Source organism: Salmo salar, chromosome 10 (genome assembly GCF_965601325.2).
Source record: "Salmo salar chromosome 10, fSalSal1, whole genome shotgun sequence".
Lineage (NCBI taxonomy): Eukaryota > Metazoa > Chordata > Actinopteri > Salmoniformes > Salmonidae > Salmo > Salmo salar.
Window position 1 is genome coordinate 40,820,989 of NC_138300.1, and position 19,268 is coordinate 40,840,256.

At 42.4% G+C, this 19,268-nt stretch overlaps 2 protein-coding genes, 1 long non-coding RNA gene and 1 other non-coding gene across 5 annotated transcripts in view; 2 read left to right on the plus strand and 2 right to left on the minus strand.

The window, feature by feature from the left end:
• The first annotated feature begins 1,538 nt into the window (after positions 1–1,538).
• bphl (biphenyl hydrolase like) lies at positions 1,539–9,920 on the plus strand. Its single transcript, XM_014123235.3, has 7 exons — positions 1,539–1,789; positions 2,464–2,567; positions 6,405–6,571; positions 8,603–8,756; positions 8,976–9,107; positions 9,231–9,354; positions 9,542–9,920. Exons 1-7 carry the CDS (start codon positions 1,719–1,721, stop codon positions 9,630–9,632), a joined length of 843 nt encoding a protein of 280 aa, XP_013978710.1. The 5' UTR covers positions 1,539–1,718; the 3' UTR covers positions 9,633–9,920.
• Positions 9,921–10,090: 170 nt separating this feature from the next.
• Positions 10,091–13,734, minus strand: LOC106560367 (uncharacterized). Its single transcript, XR_014379032.1, has 2 exons — positions 13,445–13,734; positions 10,091–13,055 (listed from the first exon to the last, which is right to left on the minus strand). It is a non-coding gene; the product is annotated as an uncharacterized LOC106560367 (transcript).
• A 197-nt stretch (positions 13,735–13,931) lies between these two features.
• LOC106560374 (uncharacterized) lies at positions 13,932–16,010 on the plus strand. Its single transcript, XR_001318583.3, has 3 exons — positions 13,932–14,212; positions 14,350–14,425; positions 15,830–16,010. It is a non-coding gene; the product is annotated as an uncharacterized LOC106560374 (long non-coding RNA).
• Positions 16,011–16,154: 144 nt separating this feature from the next.
• Positions 16,155–19,268, minus strand: part of LOC106560368 (solute carrier family 22 member 23) — a 36,336-nt gene continuing 33,222 nt past the window's right edge. For both annotated transcript variants that reach the window (XM_014123227.3, XM_014123226.3), the window contains exon 10: positions 16,155–19,125. In XM_014123227.3, coding sequence (XP_013978702.1) covers positions 18,687–19,125 — 439 coding nt within the window. In that variant the 3' untranslated portion in view covers positions 16,155–18,686. The remainder of the gene's footprint in view (positions 19,126–19,268) is intronic.

The window sequence follows — 19,268 nt, forward strand, 5'->3', positions numbered from 1 at the left end:
TTATGCAATGATATGGGCAGTGACCATGTAATGTTTTTACAACATACAGAAGTGCGCTGGTTATCAAGGGGCAAAGTATTGACAAGTTTTTTTTAATTGAGAGAGTAGCTTAAAGTTTTCTTTACTGACCATAATTTTCACTTGTCTGACCGCTTGCATGATGATGAGTTTCTCAAATGACTGGCCTATCAGGGTAATGTTTTTTCTAGCCTGAATGATCTGAATCTAGGATTACTGGGACTCTCCGGAACTATATTCAATGTGCGGGACGGAATTGAGGCTATGATTAAGGAGTTGGAGCTCTTTTCTGTCTGCATTAACAAGGACAACACACAGGTCTTTCCATCATTGTATGATTTTTTGTGTGCAAATGAACTGAAGCTTACGGACAATGTCAAATGTGATATAGCGAAGCACCTGAGTGAGATGGGTGCGCAATTACGCAGGTACTTTCCCAAAACGGACGAAACAAACAACTGGATTCGTTATCCCTTTCATGCCCTGCCTCCAGTCCACTAACCGATATCTGAACAAGAGAGCCTCATCGAATTTGCAACAAGCGGTTCTGTGAAAATTGAATTTAATAAGAAGCCACTGCCAGATTTCTGGATAGGGCTGCGCTCAGAGTTTCTTGCCTTGGCAAATCGGCTGTTAAGACACTGATGCCCTTTGCAACCACATCCCTATGTGAGAGTGGATTCTTTGCCCTCACTAGCATGAAAACTAAATACAGGCACAGACTGTGTGTGGAAAATTATTTAAGACTGAGACTCTCTCCAATACAACCCAACATTGCAGAGTTATGTGCATCCTTTCAAGCACACCCTTCTCATTAACCTGTGGTGAGTTATTCACCATTTTTGATGAACAAATAAGGTTTTATATGTAAGATGGCTAAATTAAGAGCAAAATTATTGATTATTATTATGTTATTATTTGTGCCCTGGTCCTATAAGAGCTCTTTGTCACTTCCCATTAGCCAGGTTGTGACAAAAACGCACACTCATTCTTATGTTTAATAAATGTATGGTACAGTGTGTGTGGCAGGCTTACAATGATGGCAAAAAACAACATTTGAGAGTGAGCTGGCCCTGGTCCTAGAGGGGGTATGCAGCTGGAGGTTGAATGTTTGAAGGGGTACGAGACTATAAAAAGATAAGGAACCACTGGCCAAGATGGGGGCTGTAGTGATACTATAACATTTAACTGTACCACTGTATAATTAAATAGTATACTTAGAGAAATAAGGACATGTAATTTCCATTAGAGCAGTCACTTGACTATCTTGTCACTATAATAGAACATTTTTGCTAAGGTGATGGCTAGAAGAGATAGAGGTTTGGTAAAAAAAACCATCAGATTTGACTTTTCGTAGCAGGCTAGAACTTAAACAGCATGTTATGATAATTAACGTAACAGGTTAGGAGAATTTGGCTAAGATAAGTGTTAAAATTTCAATTTTGACGTTAATTTAACAAGAGCTGTATCCCATCTAGCATAACCCTTTGGCTAATATGAGCTAGGGAAAGATTTGCCTCCGTACTTTCGCCAAAACGCACACTTGTCGAAAGTGTCGGCAGCTTCTTCAAGCTATTCATTCACCAAAACAAACTTTGCTTTACACGTTTACCTGTCAGTATAGTTCAGCTGTGACAAAGTTAAATGAGAAATTGTGCGAGGTGAAACCCATTTAGAAACGTTTTGTCAACGAAAGGGCGATGTTATTCTGGGGAAGAGGACTTCGCAACGCTGTTACCAAAAAGGCTATGCAAGAAGTCCAGCTCTACTGGTAATACATGCAGTTCAAGTGTCCGTAAATACGATGTGCATTCTACGGTAGCTAACTTAGCTAGATAATTATTTGCAGATATTACAACAATGGTTCGTGGTTAGCAATGAAAATACTTAGAATAGTCTATGCCTCCAATACAGCTGTCATGCACGTTGTCTGGCTGTCGGTGCATTTTAATATATTGACAGACGATGGCGCTATTTACCAATCTCAGGTTCCAGTTGTAGCGTATGAAATGTAATATACATTTGGTCTGAGATCAGTCAAATTTCAAATGTATTTATAAAGCCCATTTTACGTCAGCCGATGTCACAAAGTGCTATACAGAAACCCAGCCAAAAACCCAAAACAGCAAGCAATGCAGATGTAGGAGCACGGTGGCTACGACAAACTCCCTAGGAAGAAACCTAGCGAGTAACCAGGCTCAGAGGGGTGGCAAAGCCTCTTCTGGCTGTGCCGGGTGGAGATTATAACAGTACATGGCTAAGATGTTCAAACGTTCATGGTTGTAGAGGGTGCAACAGGTCAGCACCTCAGGAGAAAATGTCAGTTGGCTTTTCATAGCTGATCATGATACTAGATTCATAGATTATCAGTTAAAATACACATGAATTGTCAGTATTTATTCATCAAGTAGATAATCTGTCTAATTGTGTTTGTTTTCCCTTCAGTACGTCAGTGGTATCAGGCAGAGAGCGTGTGAATGGGGTGGATCTGTTCTACCAGCAGACTGGAAAAGGAGACCATGCTGTTTTACTACTGCCTGGAGCTCTGGGTAGGTAACAACACTAGTAACATGGTCCCCAGGCTATAAGTGTCTGGTGCACAACACTGCCGCCCTCTGTCACTTCCCCAAACCTTGTCCATTGACTGTCTAAAGTTGTAGATGATGATCTCTTTCAAATATGGAGTAGCCTAAATCATACGTCACACTACTGATTAAGGCATCTGCCCATCAGAGCATCAACATTAGTAATTGTGACTTTGATGTTGAGAGGTGACTGAGGATTTCAAGCGGCAGTGGTTCCCAAACTTTTTATAGTCCCGTAGCCCTTCAAACATTCAACCTCCAGCTGCGTACCCCCTCTAGCACCAGGGTCAGCGCACTCTCAAATGTTGTTTTTTGCCATCATTGTAAGCCTGTCACACACATACTATACGATACATTTATTAAACATAAGAATGAGTGTGAGTTTTTGTCACAACCCAGCTCGTGGGAAGTGACAAAGAGCTCTTGTAGGATCAGGGCACAAATAATAATATAAAAATAATCAATAATTTTGCTCTTTATTTAGCCATCTTACATATAAAACCTTATTTGTTCATCAAAAATTGTGAATAACTCATCACAGGTTAATGAGAAGGGTGTGCTTGAAAGGATGCACATAACTCTGCAATGTTGGGTTGTATTGGAGAGTCTCAAACTTTAATCATTTTCCACACACAGTCTGTGCCTGTATTTAGTTTTCATGCTAGTGAGGGCCGAGAATCCACTCTCACATAGGGATGTGGTTGCAAAGGGCATCAGTGTCTTAACAGCGCGATTTGCCAACGCAAGAAACTCTGAGCGCAGCCCTATCAAGACATCTGGCAGTGGCTTCTGATTAAATTCAATTTTCACAGAACCGCTTGTTTCAAATTCGATGGGGCTCTCTTGTTGAGATATTGATTAGTGGACTGGGTACAGGGCATGAAAGGGATAACGAATCCAGTTGTTTGTTTCGTCCGTTTTGGGAAAGTACCTGCGTAATTGCGCACCCATCTCGCTCAGGTGCTTCGCTATATCACATTTGACATTGTCCGTAAGCTTGAGTTCATTTGCACATAAAAAAAATCATACAATGATGAAAAGACCTGTGTGTTGTCCTTGTTAATGCAGACAGAAAAGACTACATCCAATTTGCTGAGTAGAGTGATGGAGGCATTTTGTAAATTACATCGCCGAAGTCAAGGATTGGTAGGATGGTCAGTTTTCCAAGGTTATGTTTGACAGCATGAGTGAAGGAGGCTTTGTTGCGAAATAGGAAGCCGATTATAGATTTAATTTTGGATTGCAGATGCTTAATGTGAGTCTGGAAGGAGAGTTTACAGTCTAACCAGACACCTAGGTATTTGTAGTTGTCCACATATTCTAAGTCAGAACCGTCCAGAGTAGTGATGCTAGACGGGCGGGCGCGGGCAGCGATCGGTTGAAGAACATGCATTTAGTTTTGCTTGCATTTAAGAGCAGTTGGAGGCCACGGAAGGAGTGTTGTATGGCATTGAAGCTCGTCTGGAGTTTTGTTAACACAGTGTCCAAAGAAGGGCCAGAAGTATACAGATTGGTGTCGTCTGCGTAGAGGTGGATCAGAGAATCACCCGCCGCAAGAGCGACATCATTGATGTATACAGAGAAAAGAGTCGGCCCGAGAATTGAACCCTGTGGCACCCCCATAGAGACTGCCAGAGGTCCGGACAACAGGCCCTCCGATTTGACACACTGAACTCTATCTGAAAAGTAGTTGGTTAACCAGGAGAGGCAGTCATTTGAGAAACCAAGGCTGTTGAGTCTGCCGATAAGAATGCGGTGATTGACAGAGTCGAAAGCCTTGGCCAGGTCGATGAATACGGCTGCACAGTATTGTCTTTTATCGATGGAGGTTATGAGATCGTTTAAGACCTTGAGCGTGGCTGAGGTGCACCCATGACCAGCTCATTAACCAGATTGCATAGTGGAGAAGGTACGGTGGGATTCGAAATGGTTGGTGATCTGTTTGTTAACTTGGCCTTTGAAGACTTTAGAAAGGCGGGGTAGGATAGAAATAGGTCTGTAACAGTTTGGGTCTAGAGTGTGACCGCGGCAGCTTTCCAATCTTTAGGGATCTCAGACGATACAAAAGAGAGGTTGAACAGGCTAGTAATAGGGGTTGCAACAATTGCGGCGGATAATTTGGGTGGTCTAGATTGTCTAGTCCAGCTGATTTGTAGGGGTCCAGATTTTGCGGCTCTTTCAGAACATCAGCTATCCACAGCGCTTCTGGCAAAATATTCTGTGGACAGATTAAACTAAAGTTGAGTTGTTTGGAATAAACACACAACACTATGTGTGCAGAAAAAAAGGCACAGCACACCAACATCAAAACCTCATCCCAACTGTAAAGTATTGTGGAGGGAGCATCATGGTTTGAGGCTGCTTTGCTGCCTCAGGGACAGCTTGCCATCATTGACAGAAAAATGAATTCCCACGTTTTTTAAGACATTTTGCAGAAGAATGTAAATCTATCTGTCCACCAATTGAAGCTCAACAGAAGTTGGGTGATGTAACAGGACAACGACCCAAAACACAGAAGTAAATCAACAAAAGAATGGCTTCAACAGAAGAAAATATGCCTTCTGGAGTGGCCCAGTCAGAGTCCTGACCTCAACCCGATTTAAAATGCTGTGGCATGACCTCGAGAGCAGTTCACACCAGACATCCTAAGAATATTGTTGAACTGAAACAGTTTTGTAAATATGAATGGGCCAAAATTTCTCTTGGCTGTTGTGCAGATCAGATCTGCAACAACAGAAAACATTTGGTTGAGTTTATTGCTGCCAAAGGAGGGTTAACCAGTTATTAAATGCAAGGGTTCACATACTATTTCCACCCTACACTGTAAATGTTTACAATGGTGTGTTCAATAAAGACATGAAAACGTGTAATTGTTTGTGTGTTATTAGTTTAAGCAGACTGTGTTTGTCTATTGTTGTGACTTAGATGAAGATCAGATCAAATGTTATGACCAATTTATGCAGAAATCCTGGTAATTCCAAAGGGTTCACATACTTTTTCTTGCCACTGTATGGTCAGTAAAGGAAACTTTAAGCCTGTCTCAAGTGTCAATACTTTGCCCCTTGATATCAAGCGCACTTCTGTATGTTGTAAAAGCGTTACATGGTCGCTGCCATATCATTGCATAATGCCGAAAATACACGAGAGTTCAGGGGCCTTGCTTTAACAAAATTAAGTCCTCCACAATAGTATTGGGCTTGCCTGTCCTAGCCACTCGGTAGCTCACCATATAAGACGCTTCTAGCCCCTTCTTATTAATGGTATCTGTTGCTTTTATACGTCTTACTACTCGAAAGTCGTCTTTATTCTCACTCCAAAAACTCCCGTGGCTTATTTTTCAAATTGTAATGTTTTGTTTCTAAATGTCAGCGCAAGAGTGAAGGTTTCCCGCGAGAGAGTAACGGTTAATGTGATTGGATGTTAATTATTTGACTAGGCTACCCGTATTTGACGTTGTGTTATTTCCCTGAACACTAGATGGCTTCTTTTTATTTTTGGCAGTGAAACGAGGCTATTCATACGATAGTAAAACCTCACCCAAATGTTTCGCCCCGTTGGAAAATATAAATGTACTGTTTGAAAATGTGAAGGGATTTTTTTTATATATAATTTTTTTTTATGTGAATCACATTTTTATTTGGGGTACCCCCGACGGCATTGCACGTACCCCAGTTTGGGAATACCTGGCCTACGGTATAGAAAACTTCATAAAAACACATAGTAAGTTGTTTTGGGTCCTCATCAGAACAGGCATAGACCCTCTATAATGTTGGTTACCAGCAGTGTGCGTTCCTGTAACAGGAAGTGCTCAGACTGACTTTGGGCCGCAGCTGAAGTCTTTGAGTAAGGACCGCTTCACTGTGATTGGTTGGGACCCTCGCGGGTACGGAAACTCCCGCCCCCCGGAGAGAGACTTCCCTCTGGACTTCTTTGAGAGGGACGCCAAGGACGCTGTGGACCTGATGCAGGTCAGAGTCAAACCAATCAGGAATCACATTGGGAAGATGCTTTAAAATGTTGCTGTACAGGGTATGTAGAGTGTGTCTCTTAATATTGCATATTCCGCAACTGTAAAGTCAGCACACAAGATTATAGTGACTTTCTCCGCAACACAGAGAAACAGGACTACTCTGGATAGCATGAACTACACAGTTGCCTCTTGCTCTTTGTATGTGAGGACAGTCAGCCAAGTATATGTCCTTATTTATCTGTGAACGTGTGTGTTTTTCCCCTCATTGCTTATCTGTGAACGTCTGTGTCTTTTCCCTCATTGCTTTTCTGTGAACGTGTGTACAGTCGTGGGCAAAAGTTGAGAATGACACAAATATTAATTTTCAGAAAGTCTACTGCCTCAGTTTGTATGATGGCAATTTGCATATACTCCAGAATATTATGAAGAGTGATCAGATGAATTGCAATTAATTGCAAAGTCCCTCTTTGCCATGCAAATGAACTGAATCCCCAAAAAACATTTCCACTGCATTTCAGCCCTGCCACAAAAGGACCAGCTGACATCATGTCAGTGATTATCTCATTAACACAGGTGTGAGTGTTGACGAGGAAAAGGCTGGAGATCACTCTGTCATGCTGATTGAGTTTGAATAACAGACTGGAAGCTTCAAAAGGAGGGTGGTGCTTGGAATCATTGTTCTTCCTCTGTCAACCATGATTACCTGAAAGGAAACACGCGCCGTCATCATTGCCTTGCACAAAAATGGCTTCACAGGCAAGGATATTGCTGCCAGTAAGATTGCACCTAAATCAACCATTTATCAGATCATCAAGAACTTCAAGGAGAGCGGTTCAATTGTTGTGAAGAAGGCTTCAGGGCGCCCAAGAAAGTCCAGCAAGCGCCAGGACCGTGTCCTAAAGTTGATTCAGGTGCGGGATCAGGGCACCACCAGTACAGAGCTTTCTCAGGAATGGCAGCAGGCAGGTGTGAGTCCATCTGGACGCACAGTGAGGCAAAGACTTTTGGAGGATTGCCAGGTGTCAAGAAGGGCAGCAAAGAAGCCACTTCTCTCCAGGAAAAACATCAGGGACAGACTGATATTCTGCAAAAGATACAGGGACTGGACTGCTGAGGACTGGGGTAAAGTCATTTTCTCTGATGAATCCCCTTTCCGATTGTTTGGGGCATCTGGAAAAAAGCTTGTCCGGTGAAGACAAGGTGAGCGCTACCATCAGTCCTGTGTCATGCCAACAGTAAAGCATCCTGAGACCATTCATGTGTGGGGTTGCTTCTCAGCCAAGGGAGTGGGTTCACTCACCATTTTGCCTAAGAACACAGCCATGAATAAAGAATGGTACCAACACATCCTCTGAGAGCAACTTCTCCCAACCATCCAGGAACAGTTTGGTGACGAACAATGCCTTTTCCAGCATGATGGAGCACCTTGCCATAAGGCAACAGTGATAACTAAGTAGCTTGGGGAACAAAACATCGATATTTTGGGTCCATGGCCAGGAAACTCCCCAGACCTTAATCCCATTGAGAACTTGTCAATCCTCAAGAGGCGGGTGGACAAACAAAACCCCACAAATTCTGACAAACTCCAAGCATTGATTATGCAAGAATGGGCTGCCATCAGTCAGGATGTGGCCCAGAAGTTAATTGACAGCATGCCAGGGTGGTTTGCAGAGGTCTTGAAAAAGGGTCAACATTGCAAATATTGACTCTTTGCATCAACTTCATGTAATTGTCAATAAAAGCATTTGACACTTATGAAATGCTTGTAATTATACTTCAGTATTCCATAGTAACATCTGACAAAAATATCTAAAGACACTGAAGCAGCAAACTTTGTGAAAATGTATGTCTTTCTCAAAACTTTTTGCCACGACTGTATGCTTTTCCCCTCATTACTTATCTGTGAACGTGTGTATGCCTTTTCCCTCATTGCTTATCTGTAAACGTGTCTTTTCCTTCATTGCTTATCTGTGAACGTGTGTGCGTCTTTTCCCTTATTGCTTATCTGTGAATGTCTTTCCCATGGTAGGCGTTGAGATTTCCAAGGTTCTCTCTGCTGGGCTGGAGTGACGGAGGCATTACTGCTCTGATCGCAGCAGCCAGGAACCCCTCCCTGGTCAATAAGATGGTGGTGTGGGGCTCCAACGCATATGTCTCACCACAAGATGTAAAGATCTACAATGGTGAGGTCTTCTTATTGGTGTGTGCGAGCATGCTTTGGAGAGACTGGATAAGGCCGCTCCGCATGTGTCTGGGTTTGTGTAATACAGCTTGTGTGTGTCCATGTGTCTTCTACACCTGCATTGCTTGCTGTTTGGGGTTTTAGGCTGGGTTTCTGTACAGCACTTTGAGATATCAGCTGATGTAAGAAGGGCTATATAAATAAATTTGATTTGATTCAGCGATCCGTGATGTGTCTCAGTGGAGTGAGAGGATGAGGAGGCCCATGGAGGAAGTGTATGGGGCAGAGCTCTTCATTAAGACCTGGGAAGGATGGGTGGATGGGATTGGACAGTTCGCCCAGAGACCAGAAGGTAAGGGCAGCAACATCTTTGCAGCAAAGATTCCAATTTTCCAGTTCCACTTGTCAGTTCCTGTGTTAGGCAGTATCTGTATAGATCCTTAGACTTGTGTTCTGTCTGTCCTGTATTGTTCAGGAAGCATCTGTATGGAGCTGCTGCCTCAGATCAGCTGTCCCTCTCTCATCATCCACGGAGAGAAGGATCCCATGGTGCCCAGCTTCCACCCTCAGTATCTCCTCAAACACATCAAGGGTTCAAGGTGAGCTGATTCCCCCATTACATTCCTTCTCTTTTGTTTTCCTATCCTCCCTTTTGTATGTTTTTCTCTCTTATAGAGGCATTGTATGAAAATACATGCTAACTGTACATAATTTCTATGTCAATGTTTAACTACAACCACTAATGATACGTACAACCTCCACTGTAACATCTTCTTCGGTGTCCAGGTTGCATCTGATGCCGGAAGGGAAACACAACCTACACCTGAGGTTTGCTGCCAAGTTCAACAAGCTCGTTGAAGACTTCCTGAACCAGTGATGGACATAGGAATAGGGTGCCATTTGGGACGCAGCTTAACATTTTGTACTACTTTTGACTAGGACCCTGGTCAAAAGTAGTGCAGTATGTAGGGATTAGGGTGCCAATTCAGTTACACAAGTACTGCACCCACAGGAAATGAAAAGCTTTCAGGCCTGGGTCTGTGTTCAAGAGTGGACAACATTGAAGGAGCACTATAGCAAGCAACAGTAATAATCAATCGGAGTCTGGTCCATTAATTAACTGACTTACTGGTATATGAGCCAAAATAAATATCCATCCACATGACTATTGCAAATGTTATGTATTAATTCCTTGTGTAACTTTTTGCATCATTTGTATTGTGTCCAGTCCTCTTTTGTACTGTTGTGTCATATATGGCATGTTATGTAAATGTTGCATTTGCACCAACTGTTATGCCATGTAAAACAAAGCAAAAGAAAAGTTGGAAAATGATAGTCATTCAATTACAATTTTAATCAGACATATTTAGTAAACAGCAGGGGTGAAAGTAAGGTGGTTCGGTACGGCATCCCAGCAAAATAAATAGTTTGGTTACGCCGTACCAGTTAAACATGAATCTATCACAATGATTAAAACAAAATGTCAAGAAAATGAGCAAATGGACTTAAACTGGTGGTATAGCCTATGCTCCAATATGCGATGTGGTCAGATGAGAACACTGACATTTTGCCAAGATAGAGAGGAGTGGCTGACACAGACGCGTGCAGACAGCAGTGGACACATCAATTCTGGCCTAATGACAATCACCAAATGTCATTAGACTTTTTGGTGTTTTGTGTAACAGATGACTCTTTCCAGTCACCACTGTTTGGAACAGTGCTCGACTTGGACTGAAATAGGTTCCGGTACGTTTGAGCTAATATTCTATAAGAGGAACAGGAGCTAGAACATTTGAAGTACCAGCACTCAGTTCCGGTGAGGTCCTGCCCAAGTCAACCACTGGTTTGGAGGCTGGAAATATGTTGAGTGGATGAGCTTGGAGCCCTTTGAAGTGATTGTTTGACAATCAGATAGAAACATCATGACTGGTTGTGTTTATACCACAATACTAGTTAATACATTTTAAAAGTTATGAAAAATCTTTACTAGGTCCACAGACATCCTTTTGAATTAATAGGAATTCTATATGTAATTCCATGATTAGGCCGATACATTTATTGGGTCTATAGGCAAAAGCACATGTAGGTCCCGTAGTGGGAAGAAATGAATGATACTTTCAGCGCTGGTAAACAGTCTTTATAAAACCAGTGAACTCTTCATATGTACAGTGTGTTCTCTGACAGGCACAACGGTGTCAGTTACAATGAGCCTATCCATCTTTTGATGGACACATTTTACACCTGACCGAGAACTACATGCTCTCCCTCTTGTGAATGTTATTCATGTGTGATTTCAGGGAACTCATCTGATTGAAGCATTTATCGCAATAGTTACAGCGAAACGGTTTCTCGCCAGTGTGAATTCTCTGATGGCGTTTAAGATCGCTTGTTGATAAAAAGCATTTACCACATGAAGGACACATGTATGGTTTCTCCCCAGAATGAGTCCTCATGTGACCATTCAGGTGTTCCTTTCTGCTAAAGCTTTTTCCACAAGTGTTACACAGGTACGGTTTCTCTCCAGTGTGAATTCTCTCGTGGAGTTTGAGTTGGCTTTCTTTTGGAAAAGCTTTTTCACACATCGTGCACTGCAGCATTGCCTTCTGTTTGTGACTCTTCATATGCTGCTTAAGGTTTCGCATCTGATGGAAGCTTTTGCCGCAATCGCTGCAGAGATACGCTGGAGGCTCCTCTCCTTCCTCTCCTGTCTCCCCTGTGTGTACCCTCATATGGCTTAGCAAATTGCCCTCGTAGTTGAAGCATTTGTTACATTCAACACACCTATATGGTTCCTCACCTGTGTGAATTCTCTCATGCTTTTTCAAATCGCTCGAATAGACAAAGCATTTCCCGCAGACATCACACCTGTATGGCTGCTCCCCTGTGTGGCTCCTCATGTGGTCTGTCAGTCTAGTATTGTGGAGGAAGCATTTGCCACATTCATGGCAGCAGTAGGGTTTCCGTGTTGTGTGTATCTTCATGTGCGTTTTCAGGCCTCCCTTAAGAGTGAAGCTTTTGTCGCATTCCTTGCAGCTGTATGGTTTCTCACCAGTGTGGATCCGCTGGTGCCGTTTTAAATCACAGTCTGATATAAAGCATTTCTCACATAGAAGGCACCGGAATAATCTCTCTCCTGTATGAGTGCGCATATGCCCTATCAAGTCCGATTTACGGCTGAAACTTTGACTGCAATCACTGCACACGTATGGTGTCTCTCTATTGTGAGTTTTTAGGTGTTGTCTTAGACCTGCTTTAAATGTGAAACATTTTTCACACATAGGACACTGAAGTCGTTGCCCTGTGTGACTCCTCATATGCTCTTTCAGTGTTGCCTTCAGACTGTAGCTTTTTCCACACTCTTGGCAGCTGCATGGTTTCACTCCGGTGTGAATTAGCTGATGGCGTTTTAGAACCACAGCTGATATACAGGATTTCTCACACACAGGACATTTAAATAGGCTCTCCCCTCCTGTGTGGGATCTCATATGCTCTGTCAGGTGTCCCTGACGTGTGAAACCTTTGTCACACTCAAAACATTGATACGGTTTCTCTCCATTGTGAGTCTTCATATGCCTGACCAGAGCTCCCTTGCCTTTGAAGGACCTGGAGCATTCTTTGCACTTATATGGTTTTTCATCTTTCTGATGAATTTTCCGGTGATTTCCTAAATGGCTTCTGCTAATGAAGCATTGACTGCACACAGAGCATTTGTATGGTGTCACTCCTGTGTGAGTGTTTATATGCCTGTCCAGGATTTCCTTGTGGTTGAATGATTTGCCACATTCAGTACAGCTGTATGGTTTCTCACCAATGTGAATAATTCTCTGATGTATTTTTAACTGGCCTGCCCTAGTGAAGCTCTTCCTGCACACAGTACACATGTGTAACCGCTTCTCTGTGTGAGCCCTCAACGGTGCTTTCAGCTCACTGGTTATCTTGGCCTCAGTGCAGACTTTAGAGTCTGGATGTAGACCTAGTTCAGAGAGGGGCTGAGAGTCAATGATTGGTTCTGATACTCCGTAGTCCTCTCCATCATCAGGTTCTGTTTTGATTCCGACAGTGGTGTTGGTGGGTAGAGGGTCCCTCTCACTGTCCTGATCACAGTCACTTTCCACATAGGGAGGAGGAAATATAAACTGTGTGACCTCTGTGGTATCCTGACTGGCCTTGAGTTCTTTCTGTTGCTCTGTAATCAATGTGTGCCCTGTGTCCTCCTGCACCCGACTGGGGCTCCACTCCTGCTCACAGTGTGGTTGTTGTTGCTGCTTAGGTGGAATCTCTCGAGTTAGCTGCTGGGGGTCTGGGGAGAAGGATGGGAAATAAGGTTCTACACATTCGATAAATAACTCAAACACAATTCACATCAATTCAGGTTGGCTACCTTCACAATTATTTAGGCCTATGCACTGCTTCTTAACCTGGGGAAATACAGTTTGTTTGAGCTAACATTCCACTCCTTGTCATGCCAAAAATGTTTGGCAATAACACAGAATACAAGGATTGGAATGTTAGCAACAACAACAAAAAACTGGTTCTGACTCATTCTGGAGTGGCAAAGAGTGACATCATCGCTTTAAGACTGGCAGTCTACCGCCCTTCTGCTACTGCGACGAATGCAACTGTGGATGAATATGTGCATTAGCAGTCATCGGTATTGTTTTAATCGTATGCTGTTTACTAGTCACAAACCTGCTCCCAAATCCAGAAGAATCCTCCGTAGACGACCATTCTCCTGCTTTGAGCTGGATATCTCTTCCAAGTACTCTATTATCGTCTTTTCCACTATCCTAAATATATCAACTGCCGCTGATTTTAATCGGTCATGGTACTCGGTTTTATTTTCTCCAAATAGCTCAACAGCTGCCGTTGTTAACCGTTCGGTGATAAACAGATTCAACATCTGTATTTTGGACATTTTGAGGAAACATTAACGCTTTGACAACTTAAATTAAACCTAAAGATACTCGTCAACTTCTTACCACCTTAGCATTTTTCATGCCGAAGTTCCGAGCTTGCAAAGATTTCCGGCTTCGAAAAGATGTTGACACTTTGAAGACCGAATGACATTCAAGCAGAGGCGGGAACAATACACAGCTAGCCAATCATGTTTCTCATGATGTTCAGAATCACGTGCAAGTGCTTCTATCGATTGCTTACGCATTCCAGAAACCAGGAAGTGACTTCTGGTTTACGGGCGCACATGAGTTGGTTGAACAAATTCAAATGAATCGTCTCGTTTCGTCGTAGCTACTTGTCTTCCTACAAACAGCTATTCAAAAGGAACGTATCAGAATATGGAGCAGTAGGCAATGCCATTACAGTGCACGATTTCTCAGAGAAGATTCTGAAGCAAACGGTTCACTTTCACGTCATGAAACTTAATGTTTTTTTCCCCCCTTTTGGTCGGCTCGAACCCTGGACTTGTCCAACTTGGCTGTTTCAATGGAAAGTAAATTTGTGAGTAGCCTACTGTACAACAAATACACTGTTACAGAGCAGACTAGCTAACAGAGATTGGAAGCTAGCTAGCTTCACTGTGTAATGTTTCTAACTTTAACGTAGCTAGCTATTATATCAGGTGTGTGTGTATTCAGGATTTGATGCCGCTGTCTACCTTAGTCCTGGGGGACCCATCTGAAACCACCCAGAATTCACTGGCGCAGAGATTGAGTAAGCACCCATTTCTTAATCTTCCTGTCAATATCCTATCCTCTCAGAAGATTGTCTGTATCCTCCACATACTGTGACGTAATTGTCCAGCTTCACGCTATCATAATGGTGCTTTCAAGACAACTGGGAATTTGGAGAAAAAAAACATCAGATCACAAAGTCAGAGCTTTAGAAAGACGGAGCTATATCGCTCCGCAAATACAGGACAAAAAAATATATATTTTTGTATTAACTGTTTTTATTCAGATTTTCCAGGTGGTGCTGCAGCACCTCTACTTCCCGAGTCTATGGTCAGACTTCGTTTCTTTCTGAATTCGCAGTTGTCTTGAACTCACTGAAGTCGGAATCAGAGATTTCCAAGTTCCCAGTTGTTTTGAACGCAGCATAAGACAGGCCACATATTTACACACACACAAACTTATCCAAGATTCCACAACATTGTGCTTACAGTCAAATTTGTCTAACAATCAATTATACATCGATTTATTCTGAACAAAAAATAAACTCAACATGCAACAATTTTACTGAGTTACAGTTCATGTAACGAAGTCAGTCAATTTAAATAAATAAATGAGGCCCTAATCTATGGATGGGAGGGCATAAGCCCACCCACTGAGGAGCCAGGCCCAGCCCTCAGAATGAGTTTTTCCCCACAAAAGGGTTTTAATACAGAAATAAATACTCCTCAGTTTTGTCAGCTGTCCAGGTGGCTAGTCTCGGACGATTTTGCAGGTGAAGAAGCTGGGTGTGGAGGTCCTGGGATGGCGTGGTTACGTGTGGTCTGCAGTTGTGACGCTGGTTGGACGTACTGCTAAATTCTCTAAAACAACATTGGTAGAGAAATTAACATTCAATTCTCTGGCAAGACTCTGGTGGACATTCCTGCAGTCAGCATGCCAACTGCACACTCCCTCAAAACTTGAGACATCTGTGGCATTGTGTTGTGTGACAAAACTGCACATTTTAGAGTAGCATTTTATTCTCCCCAGTAAAAGGTGCACCTGTGTAATGATAATGCTGTTTAATCAGCTTCTTGATTAAATCCATCCACCTGACAGGTGTGGCATATCTTGGTAAAGGATAAATGCTCACTAACAGGGATGTAAACAAATTTGTACACAAAATTTGAGATAAATAAGCTTTTATGTGTATTGAACATTTGTGGGATCTTTTATTTCAGCTCATGAAACATGGGACCAACACTTTACATGTTGAGTTTATATTTTTCTTCACTATAGTTGCTATATGTTATTCAGAATCAGAACATTTACAGAAAGCTAGACACTTAAACCACTAACCAGTATGATTCTCTTTTGTTGGTGTCAGTTTACACGATTTGAAACATCACTAACCCAGCTGTCCTCGTCACTAACCCAGCTGTCCTCCTTATCCTTTGTTGTCCAGCTAAGAGGACTAAGAAACAGGTGTTTGTGAGCTCCAATCTGCCCATGACCGACTCAAACCTGTCTCTGCTGGTGGAGAATAGGATAAAGAAGGAGATGGAAGTTCACGCTGATACATTTATCTTTTACCCCATTTTATATTGACTTTTTACCGAAATAATACAATGGATAGAACAACATTACCTACCTGTCTAGACTGTTTGTCACTTGTTGTTTTAGCACTTGCTTGAGATCTAACCTGAGACTGTCTCTGTTTAGAGGCTGCAGATGCACACATTTCCTGTGCCCGCTGCCCACCCACAAACTGAGTCTACAGACATCACATGTATCACCTTGATAGTGTTCATTTATTCACAAACAATAAATTAAGTTATTTATTATCAAAACAACATTTATGGTTTTAATATGTACAAGTGCATCATATAAAAAAAAACATTTAGAAAATATTAGTGCTTGACAATCACTCATGGAATTTCATTTATTTTACCACAATATTTCATTGATAAACATTTACAAACTACCAAATAAACAATACAAAGTGTCCACTGTCAAACTGTGCCATTTGCATCAAATATGGTTCATGGTAGAAATTATAGAGTATACTTGGCCTTATTAAGGTCATCTATGCATTGTGTGACAAATTGTCCAATGAAACTAATTGATGTGCCTAGTACATGAAATATCATAGTCCATACATCAGGGATCATTAACTAGATTCAGCAGCGGCTGATTTATTTTTCTTGAGTGGATGGTCAGGGGGCCGGATCATACTTAAAAATAATTTGTAGACTGAAAGAAGCCCAAATAGATATATTTGACGAAAACAAATCATTTCAAACCTTGTTTACATTTGTATATGGTCCCATATCTCTTATGTGTGGGAATACTTTGGAACAGACTTCTAAAATCAGTTGGAGCTGATTTGCTGGTGTTTCTGCAGTCTTTTCAGAAAACTTGGGGGGCCAAATAAAATCACCTGAGGCCGCCAATGTAAGGTGTGTATTAATAATTAGCATGTTAGAGTAGAGTTTGTATACAAACATACTCTGTAAGTCATAACTGTTCTAACTAGATCACACTATTGTACTAGCCTAATAAACTAGACACTAACCATTTCAAAACCCCGATAGACGTTGTGCTTCGTGGCATGGCCAGCCATTATTTAACCGTGCTAAAGAGACAGCTTGAAACAAGTCCTAAAAACAGCAATATACTACTAACATTATTTACCACAGTGTTGAGAACAGGGACAGGAAAGGTCAGAATTAGCAAAATTAAAGAGGTATTTCAGGCAACAAGAATGCCCTTGGCAACATGACAAAAATAAATACTGAATTACTGAACGATTCTTTCAAAGTCGCCTATCCAGTTGTAAAATTATTATTATTTTTATTTTTTTTAAACAAAAGAACTATCATGATAAAGCCATTCAGAAACATGTTTCATAGTGGAGACAGGCTCAATCTCAAATTGTACCCTATTCCCTATGTAGTACTTTTGACGAAGTAGTGTACTATGTAGTGAATAGGGTGCTATTTGGGACATATTATGCACATACTAGTAACTAACTAGTATTGTCCACTCAACACCATAGAATACAGAAATAAAAACACCATAAAAAGGTCAAGTTCAAATCCTTTTCCATCACAGTTTTTAGGTTTCCGGCTGTCACTCACATAGCATTGTGTTGACAACCATCATTCACCAACATTAAATGGGGGAAGCAATACTCCGTTTTCTAAAGTCATATTGATTCCACTGCTACTAAGGATAAAGTGTCAACTTGGACTTTTGACAGGGGGGTGGGAGGCACCAATTCATAAATAAACCCACCAAGTAGGCTACAGTATATAGGCCTACCCTTTTATTCAATTTAGAGCGCAGCAGTTTCACCTAAAACAAGTTGGCTGACAAATATTTTATTACATTTGATTTAACTTTGAATTTTAGTGCAAAAAATATAAGCAGAGAGAAATGAAATGCATAGAGCACACATCACTGTTGAAAGCCATGACGTTTCAAATGAAATATAGAATACAGTGTCTGCTCTGCTGCTCTATACATTTGTCTCTATGTGGTTTGAGTACACTACTCTGCTGATAACTTACAGACACCATGACATCCCTCCTCAGCATGGAACCATGCTGAAACCATGGTACTCATTCTACACACTGCCAACCCTTGGCAACAACTACCCTATGGGCACTGATACATGTAAGTCATTGTAATGAGTTTCAGTTAATTGCAAAGACATACTTTTCCATATTTTGTTCCAAGATCCTGTTCTACTGCAGGCCCTCAGTCTTACTAAATCATATCGAGTGTCCAAAATAGTACCCTATTCCCTATAGATAGGCCTCGGGTCATGAGTAGTGCACTATGCAGGCCCTGGTCAAAAGCAGTACACTATATAGGGAATATGGTGACATTTAGGACGCAGAGAATCACTACTCTACAGGCTAACTCATCACCATATTACATTACCACCCATTTAAATCCAACCATTGATGCCCTCCTGGGGCATTTGAATAGTAATATTTTTTGGGGGTCCAAATCTTGGATGCCCATGATTGGGGAAGCTCGATTTCCCCCTTTCGCACTAACACAACGTGGAGAGATCGCATTATGAGTCTAATGAGAGGATTCATTTGTCCATTAAACCCACCAGAATGGGAATGTTTTTAAAGTTTTAAAATTAAAGAGTTCCTCATGGAAGAATCTGACAAGCGGAATTATTCCATGTTCTCCTGACTGAATAATCACATCAGACCAGGCCAGTCATGACAGTGACCAGGAGTGGGACAGTCCCTGCCATCCCCGCAGCACAGTCTCGTCCTATCCTCTGTGTGTGTCTGCTGCTACGACGACCCTCCCACCCCATTTGACACCATAATATTACCGATCACCTCCCCTCTGGTAGCATATGACGTCGGCACTGCTGCAAGAGCAGTAGCCGCTGCTGTTGTGGTGCTCCCGGTGGCCGTAAGATGCCGCGGCGTGTCGTGGACCCGGGAGTATAAGTCCCTATCCCCAGGCTTGGTGAGAAGGAGGTGCTGCTCTCCAGGCCGGTGGGAGAGGAGGGGCTGGCGAGTGTAGCTCTCCCCGTCCGCGAGGCTCTCTGGCAGGGGCTGGTTGCGCGGCTCAGGCAGCAGTAGCAGACAGATGATGCACAGCAGGGTGCAGGCAGCGAAGATCATGTGATGCAGGAAGTAGCCCTTCTGGTTGTGGAGCTCCATGATGGGGGCCGTCAGCATGCCGAAGCCAGCACTGGCCAGGACCAGGCCCAGACCACCACCCCTGGGGGAGGAAGGGAGACAGGGGAGAGTCAGTTTGACACTTAATTTCCTGCAATTCTACCCAGTTTGCTATAGAGGGGAGGTAAACGTTTGCCGTTTTTGATATGATCACTGATGAGCAATGGGCCTACCCCGGTCAGTAAT